Source organism: Mesoplodon bidens (assembly GCF_964165515.1).
Source record: "Mesoplodon bidens genome assembly, chromosome: 1".
Lineage (NCBI taxonomy): Eukaryota > Metazoa > Chordata > Mammalia > Artiodactyla > Ziphiidae > Mesoplodon > Mesoplodon bidens.
In genome coordinates, this window is record NC_138176.1 from 198484497 (window position 1) to 198505980 (window position 21484).

Consider the following 21484-nt stretch of genomic DNA (forward strand, 5'->3'; position numbering starts at 1 on the left):
CAAGCTTGGAGCAGGGGCTGGTCAGGGAAAGAAGTCCATGGGGGAATTATGTTGAGAAGGGTTGAATGGGGCATGAAGCGGAGAGCAGTAAAAATCAAAGCGAAATTTGAATTTCCTATGGAAGGGAATATGGAACCATTCAAGTTTATAAAGCAGCCAAGAGACTGAACTAAGGAAGCTAACTGGACATTTTAAATTTTTGTACAAAAGATAGCATATCTGGGTTCACTAGTCTGCACTCAGCTACCTATACTATTTCAGTCTCATGTGTGCTTTGAAAACTTCTTATATTGCTTTAACTTTTGAACCATGCAAATGTTTTTAAAAAGGAATATCAAAAGTATACCAAAGTTGTCAGTTTCCTTCAGTTAATTTAATATTTTAACACATTTTAGCATTTGGGCGTGGTTCAAAAGTCAAGGTCAGTGAGGCATTTGTTACAAAGATACTGGATATGAATAGTCAGTGCCTTGGGAGAGAGAGGTTAAAGGGCAAAAAGGCATTAGGCTTAAGCATGTGTTTTTATCTCTTAAAATATACTCTGGACATCTTTCCATATCAGAGCACAGAGGGCATCTTCATTCCTTTTTCATGGCTGTGTCATATTCCACTGGATGATCATGAAGGTCGGCTCACCTGAGTGCGGCTGTGCTTGTGTTAGAGATCCCAGAGCAGGACTGGTAGGGTCAGGAGTGGACACACCTATGCCTTTGGTACATGGCCTCAGGGTGTCCTCTGCAGGGGTCACAGAGTTCTGCACTCACACCAGTTGTACTTATCTCCTAAAGTTTGTCCAGTTGAGGATGTTAAGCTTTGAGGGGTTTGTCAATAGAACAGGTGAGATATATTATTTCAAGGTGTTTCCATTTGTGTTTTTTACCATGTGATTCCAGGATTAAGCATGAATAAAAAGAAAGATGGGGCCATTGACTGAAACAAGAAAATCAGGAGAAAGATCTGATTTAGGAGGGAAGCTTATGAGTCTAGCTTTTAAGCTATTGTAATTAAGGAAAAGGAGAAATGTCAAAGAGAATGGCCGTGCTGGAAAAATGGCAGGACCCCTGAAGAGGCAGTTTGGAAGTAATCATCGTATCATTAAGACTTCATTTAAGCTGTGTTTTCCCTTAAAATTCGGACAACTTAATGTGAACCAGGGTTGTGATAAATGTCACTAAAATTTCTTTTCTTTGCAGCGCTTTCATATTTTTGTTCATCAAAAGCAAAATACCAAATAACACATATTCTGTGGACACCACGCCATTAATAACAGAGCATGTGAGTAGAGAATGAGAACCACCTTGATCTGAAACATATAGTTAAGACAAAAGGAAAATGCATGGATTTGAACGCAGATAAGAGGGTAATGGGGTATTTTTTTAAATCAGGGCTATCTGAAATATTTTAGCATATTTATTATGGCTAGGTCTATGTAGCAATCAATATTTCCACAGTAAAGATGCTCAACAAACACAGAGGTCGACTTATTTTTATTAATGTTAGATCCCTTCTAGGAGATGTGCACACAAGCCCATATTTTGGAATAACTTAAGGATTTCTGCAGTACGGAAATGCTGAATACTGAAGAGGAACATGAAAGTGACTTTAGAAAGGGGGAGGAAGGAGGCTTTAAAGTAGGACTGGGAGAGGGCAGGGGCCACAGATAAGACAAAGCCAGTGAAAGGGTAAATCAAATCACACGAAAGTGGGAATTAGACTTGACTTTCTTCTATTTCTCTTTTTTGCCATATCCCATTCCACTCAAAGGTGAAGACAGGAAATATGCAAGGAATCACTGTTTTGACCCTGAAGGACATAAATTAGTCTCGAATAGCAAGTCTAGGTTAAACAAGGGCAACCTTTACAAGACAGCCCACAGCACTAGGGCCAGTGGCTCCGTATACAGAAGTGGTTCCAGGGCAAACCACCACGGCCATGAGCACAGACTCCAGCACCACGGATGCTGAGTGTCTCATGCACCTGCCGAGGACCCAGTGCTGGCTGCCGCCCTTGAAATCCCACCTCCCACCCACACACTGAGGCGCTGCCTCCCTGGAAGGCATTGCCTCTACTCCTTACTTCAAAATGAATCATTTCTTCCCCTTCCTTCTTCCCCTATCAAAACTCTTATCAACTAAGGTGACAGAAACCTTAGTTAACTTGACACTAAAGTCAAATAATAAGTAACTTAGGTGTTAGAGAAAAGAGATGTATTGATCCATAGGCCTCTCTGATCAGGGAGATTTCAGAGAGAATGAGGGAGTGAGATGGGGAGAAGGTGTCTGGTATTCCTTGCCCACTTTAGGGACCCAGATACCTCCTAACCAACTTCCCTGCAAACAAAGGGGGAAGAAAGGAAGATAAATGCAACTTGGTAAAAGCTACAGAGCAGGCTAATGGCCTTAGATTTTTCCATCAAGATGGAAGTATGTAAGCAAACTTAAGTTTAAAGATACATAAAAAGTATTGGTTACGATGCTGCTGCACATCACGAGCTGCTCGTGGGGTGAGAAAGCATGGTTGCCAAAGGAAAGCTTGATTTAGCACATAACGAAGAATTCAAATGTACAATAGTTTCTCATCTCTTATGAAAGCATTAGGAGTATGGCATCAAGGAAACTTCAGCTAAGAGACAAAGATGATTACATTCAATAGTAGAAATATTATGAATTTGCTCATAACTTTTCCTGACTTAGAATATTAGCTAATCTTAAAACAAGGCTGGAAATGTTTCGTTAGCTAATTTAGTTAAAGAATCTGGATAAAAATATGCCTATTGATCTTAAGTATTCCATAGTAGAAGAGTCTAAGTTCTAATTTCTTTACAAGTTATTAAAATTTGCAAATAGAATGCAAGCATTAATAAATTTTGTTAGCTTTGACAGCTGTATCAAAATAGCCATTTAATAAACTGTGAAAAACATTTAAACAGAGAAGTTGCCCACTGCCAGACCATTCTGAGTGAAAGAGAAACAGAATCAGAAACATTTGAGTCTAGAGATGCCCACAGAATCAGTATACAGGGTGACATGGTCATATTTTAAAGTGTGTTTGAGAGAGAAGAGAAAAACACTGAAAATCTTCTTGTCACCAGTGTGGTTATCCATTGAATGCTGTTTTCCTTTTGATTTTTGCCAATGTTTTCAATAGGTGATTAACAAAACTCCAGATCCCGATCCTGATTATTCCTGGGTGGATAAACTTTCTACAGTGCAAAACCGCTTAGTGTAAGAAGAGGTTCTCTTATTCTGTTTTATATTTGGTTAAAGCAAGAGTGAAGTAATATTCATCTGAGTTCAAGATGAAAATGGTAACACAAGCTTTGACCTCCTAACTCCATGGTAGAGAGACTTTCTGGTCGCTTGCTGAATTTTAAGGTACAGAAGGCCTTGGTCTCAGTGCTCCAAGGAATTCCTAAGCCACTGCAGTGTCTCTAGCCAATAAGTAGCTGACAAAAGCAATCTCATTTTACAGGACTTTCATGCCTAAAGTAAAAGTAAAGTGACAAAAAAAAAAGAAAAGAAAAGTAAAACTATCAGCCACAGAGTATAATGGCCAGTATGCTCCCAGCCATCCCAATTGAATTAGGTCCACGTCTCCATTACATCACCTAGGTTGCTCTCCACTGGAAATACCTCCACTCGTGTGTCAGACAGTTTTATAATCCCAAGATATTTATTGTCAAATATAGTAGAATATTTTGTGTCAGTGTAGGTCCTAGTGCCCACCCCCAATTCTTTGTATCAAGACCAGGAGAGTTAGGCTCAATGACAGCCCTTATATTTTAGGGTTTTGGGGGCTGGCAAAGAAATATGAGAATGTTTATGCTTTATGTATGAAAATTTTGTATATTTTATATAAGAAATATGGATATGTAATAGTATGTAGTTTGCATTTTTCAGTTGAGAGCTGTTTTAGACTTTCTGTAGTGACACCTAAAGAATAGAAGACATGTCCTCTGTTAGTATATACAATGACCTCACAGTGGGAAAGAGGCAGTACTGGGCATATAATAGATGCTCAATAAATATTTGAATAAGTGGAATGAATGAAAGAATGAACTAACCCACACACTTTGGAAGAAATAAATATGTTGCTATTTTTGCTTTGGAATAAAATAGATCTATAAAACAAAATATTTTTCACAAAGCATTGCCTTTGTTAAGGGAATATTTGTTAAGAAGAATGTTTTCAGTTGTCTCATTGGCCAGCTTAGTCTATTAGTCTGGTCTGCATTTGGGACCCTCCTCCAGGACCAGGTGGTCTAGGCCTCCCCAAGATGCAGGGGTTTCCATCATGAACAGAGCTCACTGGCTATGTGAGTGCCTACAGTCTCATATTCCTTAAAACACCACTAAAATAGACTTCTTTTTTGGGGGGGCCACACCCCGCGGCATGTGGGATCTTAGTTCCCCAACCAGGGATCGAACCCATGCCCCCTGTAGTGGAAGCATGGAGTCTTAACCATCAGGGAAGTCCCTAAGCATTTGTTTTCAAGCTTGGAAAGGTATGGTTTTTGCCTAAAACTCTTTCCTGTTTCATGCCATTGTCCTTTGTATTAAGCCAAAGGGATTGTTCCAAAATATTAATCACCTCCCCGCCAAAACCATTGGAAACGCTTGCTTCATGCAGATATGGCCCAAGTCTGAGGGATCAACGTGACCCTAGTGCTTAAGGCAAAACATTTTCTTCTTACAGAAAGTAATGTTTTACCTGAAATATTCAAATTATTTTGTTAGGGAATTCCCTGGCAGTCCAGGGTTAGGACTTGGCACTTTCACTGCAGGGGGCCTGGGTTCAATCCCTGGTCTGGGAACTACGATCCCACAGGTCGTCGGCACGGCAAAAAAAAAAAAAAGGTTTCTTAAATTATGTTATTAACTCAGCACTTCCCCTTGACCATGCCTAAGACATAGGCGAGTCTGGGATCTCAGTAGCTGTTTTGAACAAACGTGTGTTTGGTCCTTGGTCTATTCTAGTCATTATTATTATCTGTGCTATCGTCACAGAGGGTTTACAAAAGAAGCATCGGGCACGGTGTCAGTCTACAAATACTGCATAATTTAATGAGAGAGCCAGGTTTATTTATGTCACCTGTAGAATATGATGGCAATATTCTCACCTACGTAATGACAATTTATCATGATAATCCATTGCAGCATCTGTAAATCATGTCCTTCCACCATTAGATGGTGGAGGACTGAAGCTGCATCACAGTAAGGTGGCATCAGGTACCTTGACCCTGCAGGGCACTCCTGGGGCTTTTGCTTGTCACCCCACTTGAGATAGATGGGTGATTGCTACATAATGCCTTGTGATTTCCATTTTGAAGCATGCTTTTGATATGATTGCATGTGTGCGTTTGGCAGAAACATTGCTTTGGGCCCAGATGCATAGTGATTTATTTGTTTTTAAGGGGCTGCAGCCTCGCGGTAATATCTGGAATACTCTATGGATCTACATTTGTGCCCATCATTTACATCAAGGACCACAGCAAGAGAAATGATAGTATATATGCAGGGGCAAGTCAGAACGGTGAGAGGAAGAAGTTATTTTACTTTATAAATAAACTCAATACCCATGTTTCTAGTTAAGAGTATAAAAAGAATGGGACTGTGGTAGATATTGGTACATAGATTTGTCAATGAAAATTCAATTAACACTCAAGTTAAGAAGCGATAAAAGGGAATTTTATCTGAGCCAAACTGAGGATTATAACCCAGGAGACAGACTCTCAGAAAGCTCTGAGAACCCTTCCGCCTGTTAAAAGGCAAACGCATTGTCATATACTTTTTCGAGACAAAGGATCATACATCAAAATGACATACTGATATTTTACATAAAGTTCACCAAGGATACAGAGTCCAGGTAAGAAGCTACAAAGGAGCAGCAGGTCACCATGACCTGCCACAGAGCTGGGAAAGAACACTCTTCTTTTAAGAAGTTATTACACATTGGTAGCATCAGAAGCAAAAAAGAAATTGATCGTTACGGTCAAGCAAGCACTCCCATTTTGAGAAGCTCCAGTTAAAGGGTAATGCAGATGCACACCTCACATTAGGGAAGAAGGAAGCCCAGACAGACACAGAGAGAATTTGATGTTTAGATTTTCTCATCGCGCCTTAAAATAAAATTTCATTTCATCAGATTTGATCTTACGTTGTCATTGTAAGTGGTGAGTTAGAAGGGCACGGGAAACTAAAAAAAAAATAAATAAAGGACTGTTTGAATATTTTCATGTGATCTTTAACATACAAATAGAATCAATTTTAGTCAGGATTCATTTCAGCTACTTGGATCTTAACACATGGTTTCTGGCTTTACTGCAAGATTTGGAGATTATTTTCCAGTTTGATGATCTCTAGGAGAATATGTATTCTTCTCCTCTTTAAAAAAAAAAAAAAAAACTGAAGTGTAGCACATAGTACTTTAAAATCAAATAAAGGTCAAAATATGGCCTGCTTAGTATATTATTTTTTGAGCACAGAGTAACACATTGAAAGGCCCAATGTAATGCTTCCAAATTATCTCAGTTTCTAGCGCTAGAATTAATCTCTCAAGACGTCACTTCCACATAGTGTGCAACAGCCTTCTGCAGGCTCCGAAGGAGGTGAGAGTATCTAATTCAGGATCCTGTGATTATACTGAAACGTGGCTTACACCCACAAAACAATAAAAGAATGATATCGTGGTTAAGACAGTTCTACATCCATGGCACAGAAAATGAATGTCATCTGTGATCCGATAAGGGAGACTTCTGGAGGGCAAGTCATGAGGGAAAGATTGATGGAGAAGCCGGTTTTTAAACTCTAAATGAGCAGATAGACTTTGAGTGACTACCATGGTCTGTTTCTTCCTTTTTATATTCAGCCCCATGAACAGTACTCAAACTTTTATTAATTTCTGACTTTTTAAAAAGATTTTATACAAACACCTTTTGTATTTTTATTCTTTTCATTTTAAAGGATAAAAACTAATAAAAATAGAATAGCATAGGATAAATTAAGAGAGAAGGAAAAAAGAGTGACAAAAGAAAAGAGCCATGAAGGAGTCGAAAAACTGTGCTACACTTGTACACTTGCTAGTGATGAGTCATAATTTGGCTCTAAGATTTCTTACAGCCACAAAGGAAATCAGATCAGTCCCAGAATTCAGCAAACACAAAATTAAAACAACTAATTGTTCAGGAGTACAGTTGTTCTTGGTACTGGGGCATAATAAACAATGTCCTCAACAATCTCTTCCCATAAATAGTACAATCAGTTCTTAGGGACAAGAACTTATGACAACTCAAATGTCATCTGATAGAGATACACTTTATTTCAATTGATTCAAAAATAATTCAAGGGGGCATATTTTTTTAATGTCACTTATTTAACAATCACATAAATGGTATATGCTCTGTGCTGGGCACTGTTCTAGTTACAGTAATAACTCAAGTGATCCTTCTAGCAACCTTACTGGTTGGATACCATTATAATTCCAGTTTTACAATTGAGAAAATTAAAACAGAGAGAGAGTAGGTAACTTACTCAAGTCTCCAAATTAGCAAGTGGTGGATTGATGAGTCCCACCAGGTTGTCAGTGTTTTAATCGCTAGATTATGCTGCCTTTTCTGGTGGTCTTTGGGTGGATGTGCTGTGATATGACTCAGAAGAAGGATTTAAGACTTTAGAAGAAGAGACAAACCCTTTGACTTTCAAGATTTTCTGGCTAAACAGCGCCACTCATCTTTCTCCAAATTTAGTTGAGAGAAACATTGAGTCCAGTGTGACCTTCCCAGCCAAGAACCTGCATTACACCCATCTGTTTGGCCAAAGGACCCTCTGCTTTAAATAGTCAGTGGAGTTGGGTTTCTCAGATATTGGGCCACCATCTGTGTTATTAACTCCCCCGTGTAATTAGGTTTATAGAAAACAAATAAAATCCACTTTGGAATAACTTCCTGAATATCCTTCTGTATAGCTGCCTGGGTAGCTGCCATCTGCAACCTGGAAGCTTGTCTCCAGATTGATCAATACACCATATAAAATTAGCACTTCTAAAATTTTTTTACACACCATCCCCCAACTACAGTCTACTTGGAGATTTGCTACAATGGCTATAGCCATCAGTAAAATTAGGTCTGATACCTGTTCTTAAAAAAGGAGATATGTTCTTTGTTATAAAGCAGAAACTAACACACCATTGTAAAGCAATTATACTCCAATAAAGATGTTAAAAACAATTTTTTTAAAATTTAAAAAAAGGAGATATTAATATTATATTCACATAATGTTTGTTGTTTCTTATTTAGCTTTCCAAGATAATCATAAAAACCAGTCTTTTAGATTTGATTATAGTAACTAACTTCTTACTATTTTAAATATGTTAATTAAAATTCTATATAAATAACATGTAGATGATAAAATAGAATTAATGCTTCCTTTACATTTAAGGTTGATTTGAGTGAGTTTGTTTTATTCTTAGAACTCCAGATGTATTTGAAATGACTAAACTGATATGCTTGAGAGTTTTCTAACCTGTATTTCCAGATTTAGACTACGTTTTTGCACACTTCAGTGGCATCTTCCTTGCAAGTACAGTCTACTTTCTGGCCTACTGTATAGCCATGAAAAATAATCCTAAACTATATCCCAAAGCAGTCTTGCCAGGTAAGAATATTAATGACAGAAACTCTTCTTACTCTCTGAAAGTATCATGCCCTATTCATTTAGCTTGAATAATCATCTTCTGGAAACCAAGCCGTTCTCTGTGTGTGTCCGTTTTTGTGTGTCTGTGTGCATATGTGTTCATTCCCTCAGTGACTTTGGCCCAGTTCACCACCAAATATGAAGGATTTAAAAACCATGAAACTGGGTTTGAAATGCCAAGTCATTATTACAGAACCTAGAACTTGAACAATGAATCTAAGATTATTTCCTCTGCTGAAACATCTTGTGTACTGAGGATCAGACTTTAGTATTTCTTCTTCACCAACTAAGGATGTATATTAAAAGTCAGAGTCCTGGGGCTCTCTCTATATTTTTATTTATCCATCTATCTATCTATCTATTTATTTATGGCTGTGTTGGGACTTTGATGCTACCCTCGGGCTCTCTCTGTTTGCAGTGATTGGGGACTACTCTTAGTTGAGGTGCATGGGCTTCTCATTTTGGTGGCTTCTCTTGTTGCAGAGCACAGGTTCTAGGCACGTGGGCTTCAGTAGTTGTGGTGCACAGGCTTAGTTGCTCCACAGCATGTGGGATCTTCCTGAACCGGGGATCAAACTCATGTCCCCTGCATTGGCAGGTGAATTCTTAACTACTGCACCACCAGGGAAGTCTAGTATATATTTTTAAAGTGTCAACAAATACAAATCTCCAGTCACTTGGGAAAATAAACATTTTCTCCAAAAATTTAGGGGAAATTATTTTAAATTTTTAAAAAGTTATGTTAAATGCACATGCTTTTGGATTTAATCAGTTAGGCACTGGTAAAAAAATTGTATATATAATGAAAAGTTATAATTTCTCACTTATTTAAGAGTTTGCTATGATTCGATATGGAATATAGATCCACAAGTAAAATTTTTTAAAGAACAAAATAAAGCATATGTCCGAGATTCACTTTGAGTGCCTGATTCATTTAAGCCAAAGAGTACTACTGTACCACTATACCGTTTTAGAAAATGGTGGAATATTTACTGAATGCCTAGCTAAAGTATCAAAAATTTTAGCTGATATTTTTATTCAAATTCTAGGAGTCTTTTTCCCCTTAGCTAAGCATCATTCTGAATTTCACAGATTTTTATGGTCATGGTTTAGAGTAAATGGTGTTTGCAGAATATGTTCAGACCCAGTAGTGTCTTCCTGGGTCCCCCTCCATTACCCAATCTTTACCTCAACTACTATTTTGGGTACTTGATTTCATGTCAATAAGGTAAAAGGTGATCTTTATACCCACAGCAGTCAAGAAAAGAGAAATCATTTGGTTTCCAAAATGGTCCTAAAACATGGCTAAAAAACCCATATTGGCCATCAGTGTTGATAGGAGTGTGTTGATCTGAGAACTTTAACATTCTCGCTCTACCTGGAGTGTGGATTTTTCAGGAGGGGAGGTGGTTGGTAAACGTGTGGTGTGTGTGTGTTTCAGGATTCCTGTCTGGAATACTCTGGGCCATTGCTACCTGCTGTTGGTTCATAGCGAACCACTCCCTCAGTGCTGTGGTCAGTTTTCCAATCATCACTGCTGTAAGTAGCTGAACTGCTTTTGAAAATTTTTGTTTTTCAAATGTAAATCTAATTTTTCTCAAGCGTTCTTAGTGAATCACTGAAGCCTGTCATGGAGCTTAATTTTTCAGGAGTATAATTAGTATAACAGATTCATGTAGATAAACTGATACCCTCTAATCTCATGTCCTTGATCTCTAAGGGAATATTGCTAACATCATTTTAGCAGGTTTGTTCATCTTTGATACCCTTGCAGTTTTTGTTTGGTCGGTTTACCTAATTTCATTTGGGATATATTGTAATTTGCTATTGATAACAATATTCATCTCTATATAACAGTTTATAGATGTAAAAAATGCTTTTGTGTGTAATATCACACTTGAGTCTCATGACAGCCTTGTGAGACAGAAAGTATTTCAGCCCCCATTCATAGGGCTTGTCAATATTTTAAGGAAGGCTTTCAGAACGTGCTGAAGCAAAGTATTGTCTCTGGATGGTGCCATTTACCACGCATTCTTAATGCAGTTTGCTTCATCTAATTTTTTTAGGTGCCAATCATGTAGCGCATAGGTAACAGAAAAACAAAAATGTTTCTTTTGACATAGGCAGGACTGATATTGTCAAGCTTGTCCCCATTTTGAAGATGAGAAAATTGAGGCAATAGCTGACAGAGTCGTCTGAAAGAACATGGCTACGTGGACATCTCAGGGCTTCTCAGGAGAGAGTTTCTTGTATGCAGGGCTACATTTTGCCTTTAGTATAAAATCCTAGAATGTTTCAGGTTCCTTATGGTACTAGGACTGAGACACACACACACACACACACACGAATTAATTGCTTTAACGTTGAGCTCTTATTTCTACTCTAGTATCTTAGATTGTTAAGTTGTTTACCTGCCTCCCTGCTTCCTAAATCATCATCACAAACAAAATTTGCCTAAAACATTTTAGCAGCACACCTGTGCAAGCCTACAAAACTGATATTTTTAAACACATTGTCTGGTCTAAAATACAATTGCATAAAAGTCTGAAACATCCTTAAATTTTAGTTTAAACTCTGGGTTTCAAACAGCATATCTTGACAGTTCTGTGTTCATAAAACCGTTGGCTTTATTTTTTATTTGAATTTAGTGGTACACTAAAGTGAACTATTTTAATAGGTTAGGTTTTTATTAGTTTAAAGGGCCCACATTTTGACATTCTTAATTTCTATTGAGGGAAAATGTTATCAAAATTGAGCAAGTTATAAGGAATTCTTTTTTTTTTTTTTTTTGAGGTACACGGGCCTCTCACTGTTGTGGCCTCTTCCATTGCGGAGCACAGGCTCTGGATGCGCAGGCTCAGTGGCCATGGCTCACGGGCCCAGCCGCTCCGCGGCATGTGGGATCTTCCTGGACCGGGGCACGAACCCGGGTCCCCTGCATCGGCAGGCGGACTGTCAACCACTGCGCCACCAGGGAAGCCCTATGCACATTATTTTTCAGGTCCAAAAGAACATACTGAAATTTCTTTAGTTATGATATTATCTAATGCCAAAGGAAGTTATAAGTTTATTCATACACTTTTTCCTCTTAAGCCCATTTCTAGAATCCTAAGGAAGTAGTTCACTAGAAAAAATAAACTATTTGATTATTAAAATATTTTATTATAAATCACATTAAAGAAACACATTGTATGGCATAAAATATTATAGCATCATCAAAATAATAAAAATGAAAACCATAGAGGTAAAAAAAAGGAAAAAAGTCTTCATTTTTTCACCTAACGCTACTTAGTTTAACTCAATAGTGAGCTCAGATTGAGATTATGAATAGTTTGTCCTGACAATATTGTTATATTGTTTTTACAATAGAAGTTTATTTGAGGAAAGTGTCAGGTCAGCTCTCCACCTTACTGTATTTGTGTAGAGTACAGTCACAGAAAAATAACCAATTTAAATAAAGTTCTTATTTTTATTTAAGGGTCCAGGATTTATAGCTGCAATGTGGGGTGTCTTCATGTTTAAGGAAATACAGGTATGTACACGAAAGGTGTAGGTCCATTTGAGAAGGCTATTTAATACTATGTGTTATTTTCTGAAAATTGCATGCAACACGAATGAATTTGACAGGTCAGATGCTCAAAGTGCTATTATCTCTAACTAGGAAAGAAAATATTAATGATATGACAATTATTATGAACATGTTTTTCTCCACCCCAACTTCAGGGAAAAATGCTTTAGTTGACTTTATTTTCCTGTAAGAGATTTTGGTTAAATAATCCAATAAAATATGATAGGAAATTTTATCTAGTGTAAAATATGGTAGATAAACAAGATGAAAGATTTTTTATCCCAAAGATTAAAATATCCCTGAGGCAAATGGAATTTGGGAATAGATTTTCTGTTGGCTCTCATGCCTCCCAAGGTCCTCCATATCCAACCACCAACTTTACAGGAAAACAGTGTGGTAACAGGTGACGACCACCTCTTCCCTCTCAAGTGTAAATGGTGCTGACTTTTTTTTTATTAATTTATTTGGCTGTGTTGGGTCTTTGCTGCTGTGCACAGGCTTTCTCTAGTTGTGGCAAGCGGGGGCTACTCTTTGTTGTGGTGCGTGGGCTTCTCATTGTGGTGGCTTCTCTTGCTGTGGAGCACAGGCTCTAGGTGCACAGGCTTCAGCAGTTGTGGCACAGGGGCTCAGTAGTTGTGGCACACGGGCTTAGTTGCTCCACAGAATGTGGGACCTTCCCGGACCAGGGCTTGAGCCCATGTCCCCTGAGTTGGCAGGCTGATTCCTAACCACTGCACCAACAGGGAAGCCCCCAATGGTGTGGACTTAAAATTGCATTCATCAAATAGTTCTAGGATGTGTGTGTGTATTCTCATTAAAAATTGTTTTAGGATTTTTCCCCTTTACCTTTTTTTGTGGAAAAAGTCTTCAGTTGAGCAATCTATGTGAATAGTATTTTTGTTGTTGTTGTTGTTGTTGTTGTACACGGGCCTCTCACTGTTGAGGCCCCTCCCGCTGCGGAACACAGGTTCCAGACGAGCAGGCTCAATGGCCATGGCTCACGGGCCCAGCCGCTCCGCGGCATGTGGGATTTTCACCGGCTGGGACACGAACCCGCGTCCCCTGCATCGGCAGGCGGACTCTCAACCACTGCGCCACCAGGGAAGCCCAATATTTTGTAATAGTTTTTACTAAAAATATATATAAACTAGAGACACTGTCAAGACATCATAGATATAATAACTTTTGTCTTAATAAGCAGCAAATAATTCCTATTTCTAAGAAGATCTGATGTTGCTAATCTCTGGGAGCCATAAATTGAACATGTCACTGGATAATTCTTAAAATGATTTTTCAGCTTTACATTTAAAACATCATTTCATTCATTCCAAATGAAATGTTTTGACCTAGAAAGCCATAAGATGTTAATACAAGTAAGATTTTCAGATTGAAGAAGTAATAAATTTGTTTAGAAGATACTTGGATCACAATCTTAATTTTTGTGTTTTTAAATTTACAAGACAATTTAAAACATTTATAGACCCATAAGTTACTTTTGTGCACATGTTTCTTACTAATTTTAGTTAGGGTTGCTTTCCACAGAAAGTAATTCTATGCCCAAGGCATGCTGTAAATCTCTTTGCAAATATTTCATCTGCCTCATGAAGGATAATGATTTCTATTTAAGCACTGAGTATTATCCAGCATAACACTCTGAAGCCTTAGAAAAGAACAAGTAAGTAACCATAGCTTATTTACAACTATAGATATAAATAGGCACAAACTAAGAATAGATTTATTATGAAACATTTAAAAATTATTTTAGTCACTACCACAGTAATAATGATACTGAATTTAAAATCTTCTTCCCTAGATACAAGAACTCCTTTGAGAGAGAGAATCCCTAACCATTGGGCCTCATGTTAATTCTTCAGAGTCCTCTAAAAAGACACTAAGCACATTCAAAGAAATGTTTTTTTAAGACACCTTTGAAAAAAGCAGCTCAGACCAAATAGAGGAGGAACTTTTTAAAATGATAAAACATGACCAGGTAGGGTTTAATTCAGGAATGCAAGGATGGTTCATAATATGCAAGTTAATTAATGCAATTTATTATACTATTAGATAAACAGAAAGAAACTCTGTGACAATATATATTCAAAAGGCATTTACTAAAATTAAAAACCAGTTTTTAATTAAGAAAACAACCTCTTACAATAGTAGAAACCTCTTACAAATAGGAGGAAGCTTTAGTTGATACAAGATGTCTATCAAAAAACAATAGCAAATATGTAACTAAGGTGAAACATAAGAGTTCTCTGTCAATTCTATCTCAATAGAACTGAAAAAATAAGAGTTCTCTGTAAGTTGGAAGTCATAGATTTTCCATCATTGCTATTATGCAGTATTTTCTGGAGATCCTAGCCAGTGTGATAAGATAAAATTAAGAAATAAGAGGACTAGATATAGGAGAGAAAATTGTCACTTGCATATAACATTCTCTTCTTTAAAAATTTAAGAGTATCAGCTGAAAATCTTGAGACCCAATAAGATCATTCACTAAGGCACTGAAATATAGGATAAATATTAAATCAATAGCTTTCCAATATGCCACCAAGAACCAGTTAAAAAGAGGAAAATAAATGCTATTAATACCTAGAAAAATTATAAAAATAAAAGAAAATAATTAACAAGAAATGTGCTGGATTTATAAAATCTTTTCCTTTACTGCAGAAATTTACTACAAAACATAAAAAAACTATCAGAACAAATAGGAGACTCAGATATCCCTGATGGAACAGCTCACTGTGGTTTAGGCAGCACCTCCAATTACATTCAGTGTAATTCAGATAAAATCCCAGTGTGTTTGATCTGCAGATTTGAGAGTGGGTGCAAAAGTTTGGCCAAGTATGTAAGTAAAAATAGAGAGAGGGCAAAGCTGAAAGCACAGCGAGTTTTGCTGACCTTTTAACTCTAGTTTAAAAAGCCTTACAAATCTGTCTACAAACAGAACTTAAGGTGTGTCCGGCGTACGTATTCAGTGCAGATACTGAGTTGCCTCTTGACAGCAACTTTAAAGGAAAGTTTTAAATACTTCCCATGCCAACGAGTTTAACAAAGAGTTATCAACTAGACAGTGATGCCAAAATCCTATCTGAATTTTTAAAATTATTTTTCTTAAAAAGAAGATAAAACCTAGAGGAAAACAAAACCAAAACGTTTATCTTTATGACTCATAGGTCCTATCAGCTATGTCTTGAAGCAGTCCTCAAAGACACATATTTAAAAGTCGACAACCTGGAGCAATAAGGATTTAATCGGAGATCCAAGCACTTTTTGTGTGAAAAAGTTTAACGATTTTATTTCATTTTAATGACATCAGGGCTCTGATTTGTCTGCTTTGCCCTTGAGACATTCTTTTATATCTGATATCTGTTCTTCTTTGGGAAGTTTGTTTTAGAATCTTATATTTAGCTATTTTAAACTAGACAGACATTATATTTTTAGCAACACATTTTAGTCAGTGTGTCCACAGTAATCCCAATGCAGGGGATTGTTACCACAGCAATTTACAGGTCCGTAGCAACACCCAGATAAAGAATGAGATGATTTGTCATTTTAGTAGCTGTCTCAGAAATCCAAGTTAAACACTTTTTTTGCTTGGGAAGGAATGTTAGCATGATCTTTCTAAGAGTCAACATTCACCTTTGACAAAGGAAAACTATTTTGCCCAAATATAATCAGTCTTTTTATCTAGGACACTAGGCAGTTTGGACAGATTCTTAACCTTAAAAGGGAAAAATTTTTATCCCTTAAGAACATTGTTCTTCTGTCTACATAGACAATAAAATAGAGAGTTTATGAAGCGTTCACATAAGTAGGTGGTAAACTGCTGATAAGTGAGGCCCCATATATTGTTTTTTCTTATTTCAGTGATTGCATCAATTGGCTAATTCACAAAGCACATTTGGAAATTGCCAAATGTATTGAGTGTATTGATGAGTGTATTGATTCTTTGAACAAATATTTATTGAGTGCCCACTCTGCACCAGTACTGGTATCTAGGCAAAGGCTGCAATCTTTAAGACTAAGAAAAAAATGTCAGGGACCCTTAACGCCTTCATGCAGGAGTGTGTGTGTGTGTGTGTGTGTGTGTGTGTGTGTGTGTGTATAAATAGGCTGCCCTGTGCCTGGCAAGGATTTGTGCTGTCTTTCACTTGTAGAACTTGAATTAGAGTGACTTCTGGTAGGGCTGGTGCTGACAGTGAATCAGGTAATTCAACCAGCCCAACCCAACTTGCAAAGACCACTGTGGTCATCAAACAGACGCAAAATCACCCACTTTAACCCACCTGTTTTTTAAGATGAAAAAGAAGGGGATATACATTTTTGACTATATATTAATTGTCATTAATCTTAAAAAAAAGCTGGTAATAGTATCATATGATTTGACTACCAGGAGATCTCTGAGACCCTATATTACTTGCCTCCGAGTATTGGGTCTATATTTAAAGAGCTATATAGACAGCCTGGCAATCATTCAGAAGGGAACATCCAGGACCGTGCGGGAGCTTGAAACCGTTCCATTTGAAAGATAGTCAAAGAAGCTAAAATATTGACCAGGGAAAAAGATTCTTCAGGGATAAAAGACATTTATTTTTCAATGTTTGAGGGTTTATCTTGTGGAATAGAGATTAGAATTGATCTATCCATACCCCTAGAGATGGAACTTATGAGAAATACAATATTTCTACTGCACACAGGACAGTATTTCTTTGTTAAGGTACAGATGGGCTGGCTGCGGTGGGAAGTGGTCCTCCATGCTTCCATCTTTAAGACAACATAGCTGGGCGAGTAAACTCCATCTCTGTTTTTCCCTTGCCCTTTAGACTGGTCTCTGTCTCTCCATCTGCACTGCATCGTTTCTGCCCAGGAGGACTGCGATCACCTTCTCATTGGTTCCCTTGCATCCATTCTGGCCCCCTCCAATCTGTTCACCGTCTGCAAAAGCGTGGGCTTTACAAAATGCAAATCCCATCTTTTTGCCACACCCAGCTCTGCCTATTTCTCCGATGTTTTCCCACTGCTTGGAAAAATAAAACCAAAAGTAGAGCATGGCCTCTAAGAGGCCTGTGTGCTCGGGCCCATAGCTTCCAACCTCAGCGAGCTCCACCTAACTCACTGCTGTAGCCTCTTGGACCTTTTTTTAATCCTCTCAGACCTTCTTTTAATCCCTGGCGAGTACCATGTTTCTCTTGCAGCAGAGCTCTGCACACACACTCCTTCCACCCAGGATCTCTACCTGCTACCCTCCTTCCCTGCTCAGTTCATTGATGCTTAGAAGCTCAACTCAACCTCAAACCTCCCACCTTAAGATTCCTTGGTAACACACAAACAGCCTTGAGTGTTTGCTTGTTAGCCTCTCTCTGTCTTTTAACATGCCTTTCTGTAATGATTTTATTCATTCCTGTCTCCCGTATTATGTGAGTAGCTGAATAGGGTCACGTTTTTGTTCACCATTTTAACCTCAGCAAGTGTGGATGCATAGTGGGATCGCACATGTGTTTACTGAATAGTTAAATGATGGAGGATCTGTGGGGTTTCCAGAGAGTCAGGAAGATCAGGCAGAGGGGTAGCAAAAAAATATACAGGAGGTAGACCAGATGGTTGGTAAGGTCCACAGCAACGTTGAGAGTCTGTGCTTTTCGCATATTTGGTTCAGGTTTTCTTAATGACAGTTATTCATTTTTATTACTTAGGGTCGACAAAACTACCTGCTGATGATACTTGCATTTTGCATCATCTTGGCTGGAGCCTTATGCACAGCTTTTTCTAAAATCTAACAACCACGAGGCCAGCAGATGGCAGCAGTGCTTGAGAACACGTCTCTCCTGGACACAGAGACTGTGCTGAGAGCAGGGTTCATGTTCATACAGCAAATGGATCTCCATCCAACCCGGATTAGGGTAAATGATTTTTTTTCCCCACAAATGTGAGAATGAAGGAAAACACTTTCAGTTGAGCATAAAAATGAGGAATTCTTCTAATGAACTATTTATGAAGCATTACATCTAAGGATGCTGCTTTAATGACAGTATGTATTTACTGGTACATAATCTAGAAAACAGTGTGGATTTCGTATACAAAGAACTTGGTACATGTCCATATTTCCAACATATGAACCTCATTAGTGAAGAGAGGCATAAAAAATGTTTGGAGGGGAGGAGTGGGAAGAAGCCATAGTGGAATTAGAATCCAAAGATATCTGGGGCCTTTGCAAGAAAAAGTAAATGTCAGAGCTGGTAACAGAATGTGAAAAGGGCCATTTCATTATTTTTAGCCCAGACTTATTTTAACCTCAAATTAATGTTACCCAGTTCTCCATCACTCAGCTGACTTAGCTCAAAGTGCCTTTTGATTATCTCCAGATAAAAATCCATCCTCAGAGAACAAAAACTTCCACCATTGAGAATATGTGTGTAACACATATACATACATAACAAGTACACACATGAATACACATGCATATATGTATGTACTACTCCAAATTGGGGGGAGATTCTAGAATTGGTGAAGTGAGATTCTAGCTTATCGGAGTGAGAATTTTAAGGGACCAACACACTCCTTTAGATGTACAATTTAATTTTTTTTCCCGAAATACACTTTTCTAAAATCCCTCTTGTAACAGGTGGTTTTCTTCCTGTTTTAACTGGCTGTCTCCACTAGGTAAAAGAAAATCACAGAAAATGATAGTGTTCTTTAAGAAAACTGAAATGGAACTGCTAGTACAGTGTTTATCACCATGGTTCCCAAACTCTCAAAACAGTCGAATTTAAAAACCTGGAAGAGGGCTTCCCTGGTGACGCAGTGGTTGAGAGTCCGCCTGACGATGTAGAGGACACGGGTTCGTGTCCCGGTCCGGGAAGATCCCACATGCCGCGGAGCGGCTGGGCCCGTGAGCCATGGCCGCTGAGCCTGCGCGTCTGGAGCCTGTGCTCCGCAACGGGAGAGGCCACAGTGGTGAGAGGCCCGCGTACCGAAAACAAAAAACAAAAAACAAAAAAAATACCCTGGAAGAGTGCTGTGTCAATTTCACCCACTCCCTCTCCTAGAAGCACTTTACTTTGCCGCTAGGACAGGCAGAAAGTGTGTGACTCCCTAGCTAATCCGTATGGGTTCAAATCCCGCCTCTGCTTCATCTTAATTGTGTGACTTTGGATAAAGGTCCTGCACCCCCTGTATCAGATTCCCCATCTGTAAACTGGAGATAATTGTAACATACATCTCACATGGTTACTGGGACGTTCAAATTAGTGAAAATCTGTAAAATATTTTCGTGAGTGTCTGGCGCTTGGCAAATATAGAATTCTTTTTTTTAAATTCACTTTTGGCCGCAATGGGTCCTCGTTGCTGCGCGGGTTTTTCTCTAGTTGCGGCAAGCGGGGACTACTATTCACTGCGGTGCACAGGCTTCTTATTGCGGTGGCTTCTCTTGTTGCGGAGCACAGGCTCTAGGCACGCGGGCTCAGTAGCTGTGGCTCGCGAGCTCTAGAGCGCAGGCTCAGTAGTTGTGGTGCACGGACTTAGTTGCTCCATGGCATGTGGGATCTTCCCGGGCCAGGGCTCGAACCCATGTCCCCTGCACTGGCAGGTGGATTCCTAACCACTGCGCCATGAGGGAAGTCCCTCTAATTCTTAGCTATTATAATATGTCTTGTTTGAGAAAGAAAGCCTGTGTCTGTAGATTGGAGAATACTTTGTAAGAGCTACTCCTCTCAACACCATCCACACTCAAACAACTCCTTATGCCTTTCTACGAGCTCAAATTAAAAGTGATACTGGAGTCCCTGTTTAATTGTTGAAGTGTGAATATAAATAAATATTTGATTGTAACATCTTCCAAAAATTCATTTTAATTTTAAGCTAAAATATTGATATCTTTGAATCAACTGACACGATATGAAGCTATTTTTCTTGTTTAAATATATTTTAAAAATTGATATTAATGGCATTGAATTATTCTTTAGCTGAGGTTGCCAGTTTGTATGCAAAATTTTAAATGTGAAGTAAATCAATTGCAGAGGAAAAATGAAAAAAAATCTTATTACCACTCTACAGTTTCTGCTACCAGATAGTGCCTATAATGTTAGTACAGTAGTGTGGGAGAGAACAAGCTTTTTCAAAATGCTTACCAAACAAACAACTTTTTATGTAGAGGTTAGTCTAAATGGGCAATTTCCAAATCTCCACTCCCTTCGCTTACCTTAGGAAGTTAATGCCCATGGTTCTTAAAGTTTGGGAGTTTTCTTTTTCCTTGTCTAGTATGGTCAGATTCTTGTGTATGCATTAATTTTGGCTTGGCTTTCTGTCTCTGTGTTCAGAAGGCAGTACCTTAGGAGAGCATAGCCCCCAATGAAGCTGGCATCCAGATTATGGTAATTTTCTACTATCAGAAGAAAAATGCCTGATTACCAAAAATCCCTAATGAGTTTTAAAGAATTAATAGTACAGACTTTCCCCTGAGCTACCAAACCTCCTTTTAGTCCTGTTATACTGATTTATTTGTACTTATAGAGTTGCTACCTACTAGCCTTGTATGTATCAATATTGGGAGAGCTTCTGAAAAACACATTGAGTAAAAAGGGTGAGTTGTAGAGATGTGTGCATGGTATGATACCATTTAACTAAATTTTAAAAAATCAAAGTAATATGTACATTTTCTGTGAATTCATATTTATGCAACATAGTAGAAAAACATATGTACCAAACTCATATAGTGAGAATAAAATGGTGACACTAGATCAAGGTGACCTTGAGCATTACCTGTAATACTCTAATTTTTATGGCAATAAATTCATCTATGTGTTCTTTAATATGTGTTAAAGAATCAATGGCAGAAAATCTCAGAAGCATATGTCTAAAATGTTAAAGTAATTCAAACTAGGAACTGTTTAAAATATCAAAGCAAGAATGAACACACACACACACAAACAAACTAAAAAGACAAAGATCAAGACAAAGCTGGGAAATTTTCCAGTGTGGGAGTCCCACCTCCTAAAGGTGGAAGCCAGAAACTCGCTTTCCTAGCCTCCCTGTGGTAGGATCTAAGGGTTTTTCTGACCATGGAGCCTCCAAGCCCAATTCCATGGTCCTGCTGGAGATTCTGTGAGCTAACTAATAGAGTTGTTGCAGAAATTTGGCCTCATTAAACAACAACAAAAAAAACCTCACAAATACCTTGTATTCTATTTTAATCAACTTTAAGAGGTATAATTTGCATCCAATA

At 38.2% G+C, this 21484-nt stretch overlaps 1 protein-coding gene across 2 annotated transcripts in view; it reads left to right on the forward strand.

Annotated features, from left to right (window-relative positions):
* The window catches only part of TMEM144 (transmembrane protein 144), a 46883-nt gene extending 25703 nt beyond the window's left edge, over nucleotides 1–21180 (forward strand). For both annotated transcript variants that reach the window (XM_081239105.1, XM_081239104.1), the window contains 7 exons: nucleotides 1194–1275; nucleotides 3148–3224; nucleotides 5414–5532; nucleotides 8532–8651; nucleotides 10132–10229; nucleotides 12169–12222; nucleotides 17958–21180. In XM_081239105.1, the coding sequence (XP_081095231.1) occupies nucleotides 1194–1275; nucleotides 3148–3224; nucleotides 5414–5532; nucleotides 8532–8651; nucleotides 10132–10229; nucleotides 12169–12222; nucleotides 17958–18041 (634 nt within the window). In that variant the 3' untranslated portion in view covers nucleotides 18042–21180. The remainder of the gene's footprint in view (nucleotides 1–1193; nucleotides 1276–3147; nucleotides 3225–5413; nucleotides 5533–8531; nucleotides 8652–10131; nucleotides 10230–12168; nucleotides 12223–17957) is intronic.
* Nucleotides 21181–21484: the final 304 nt, after the last annotated feature.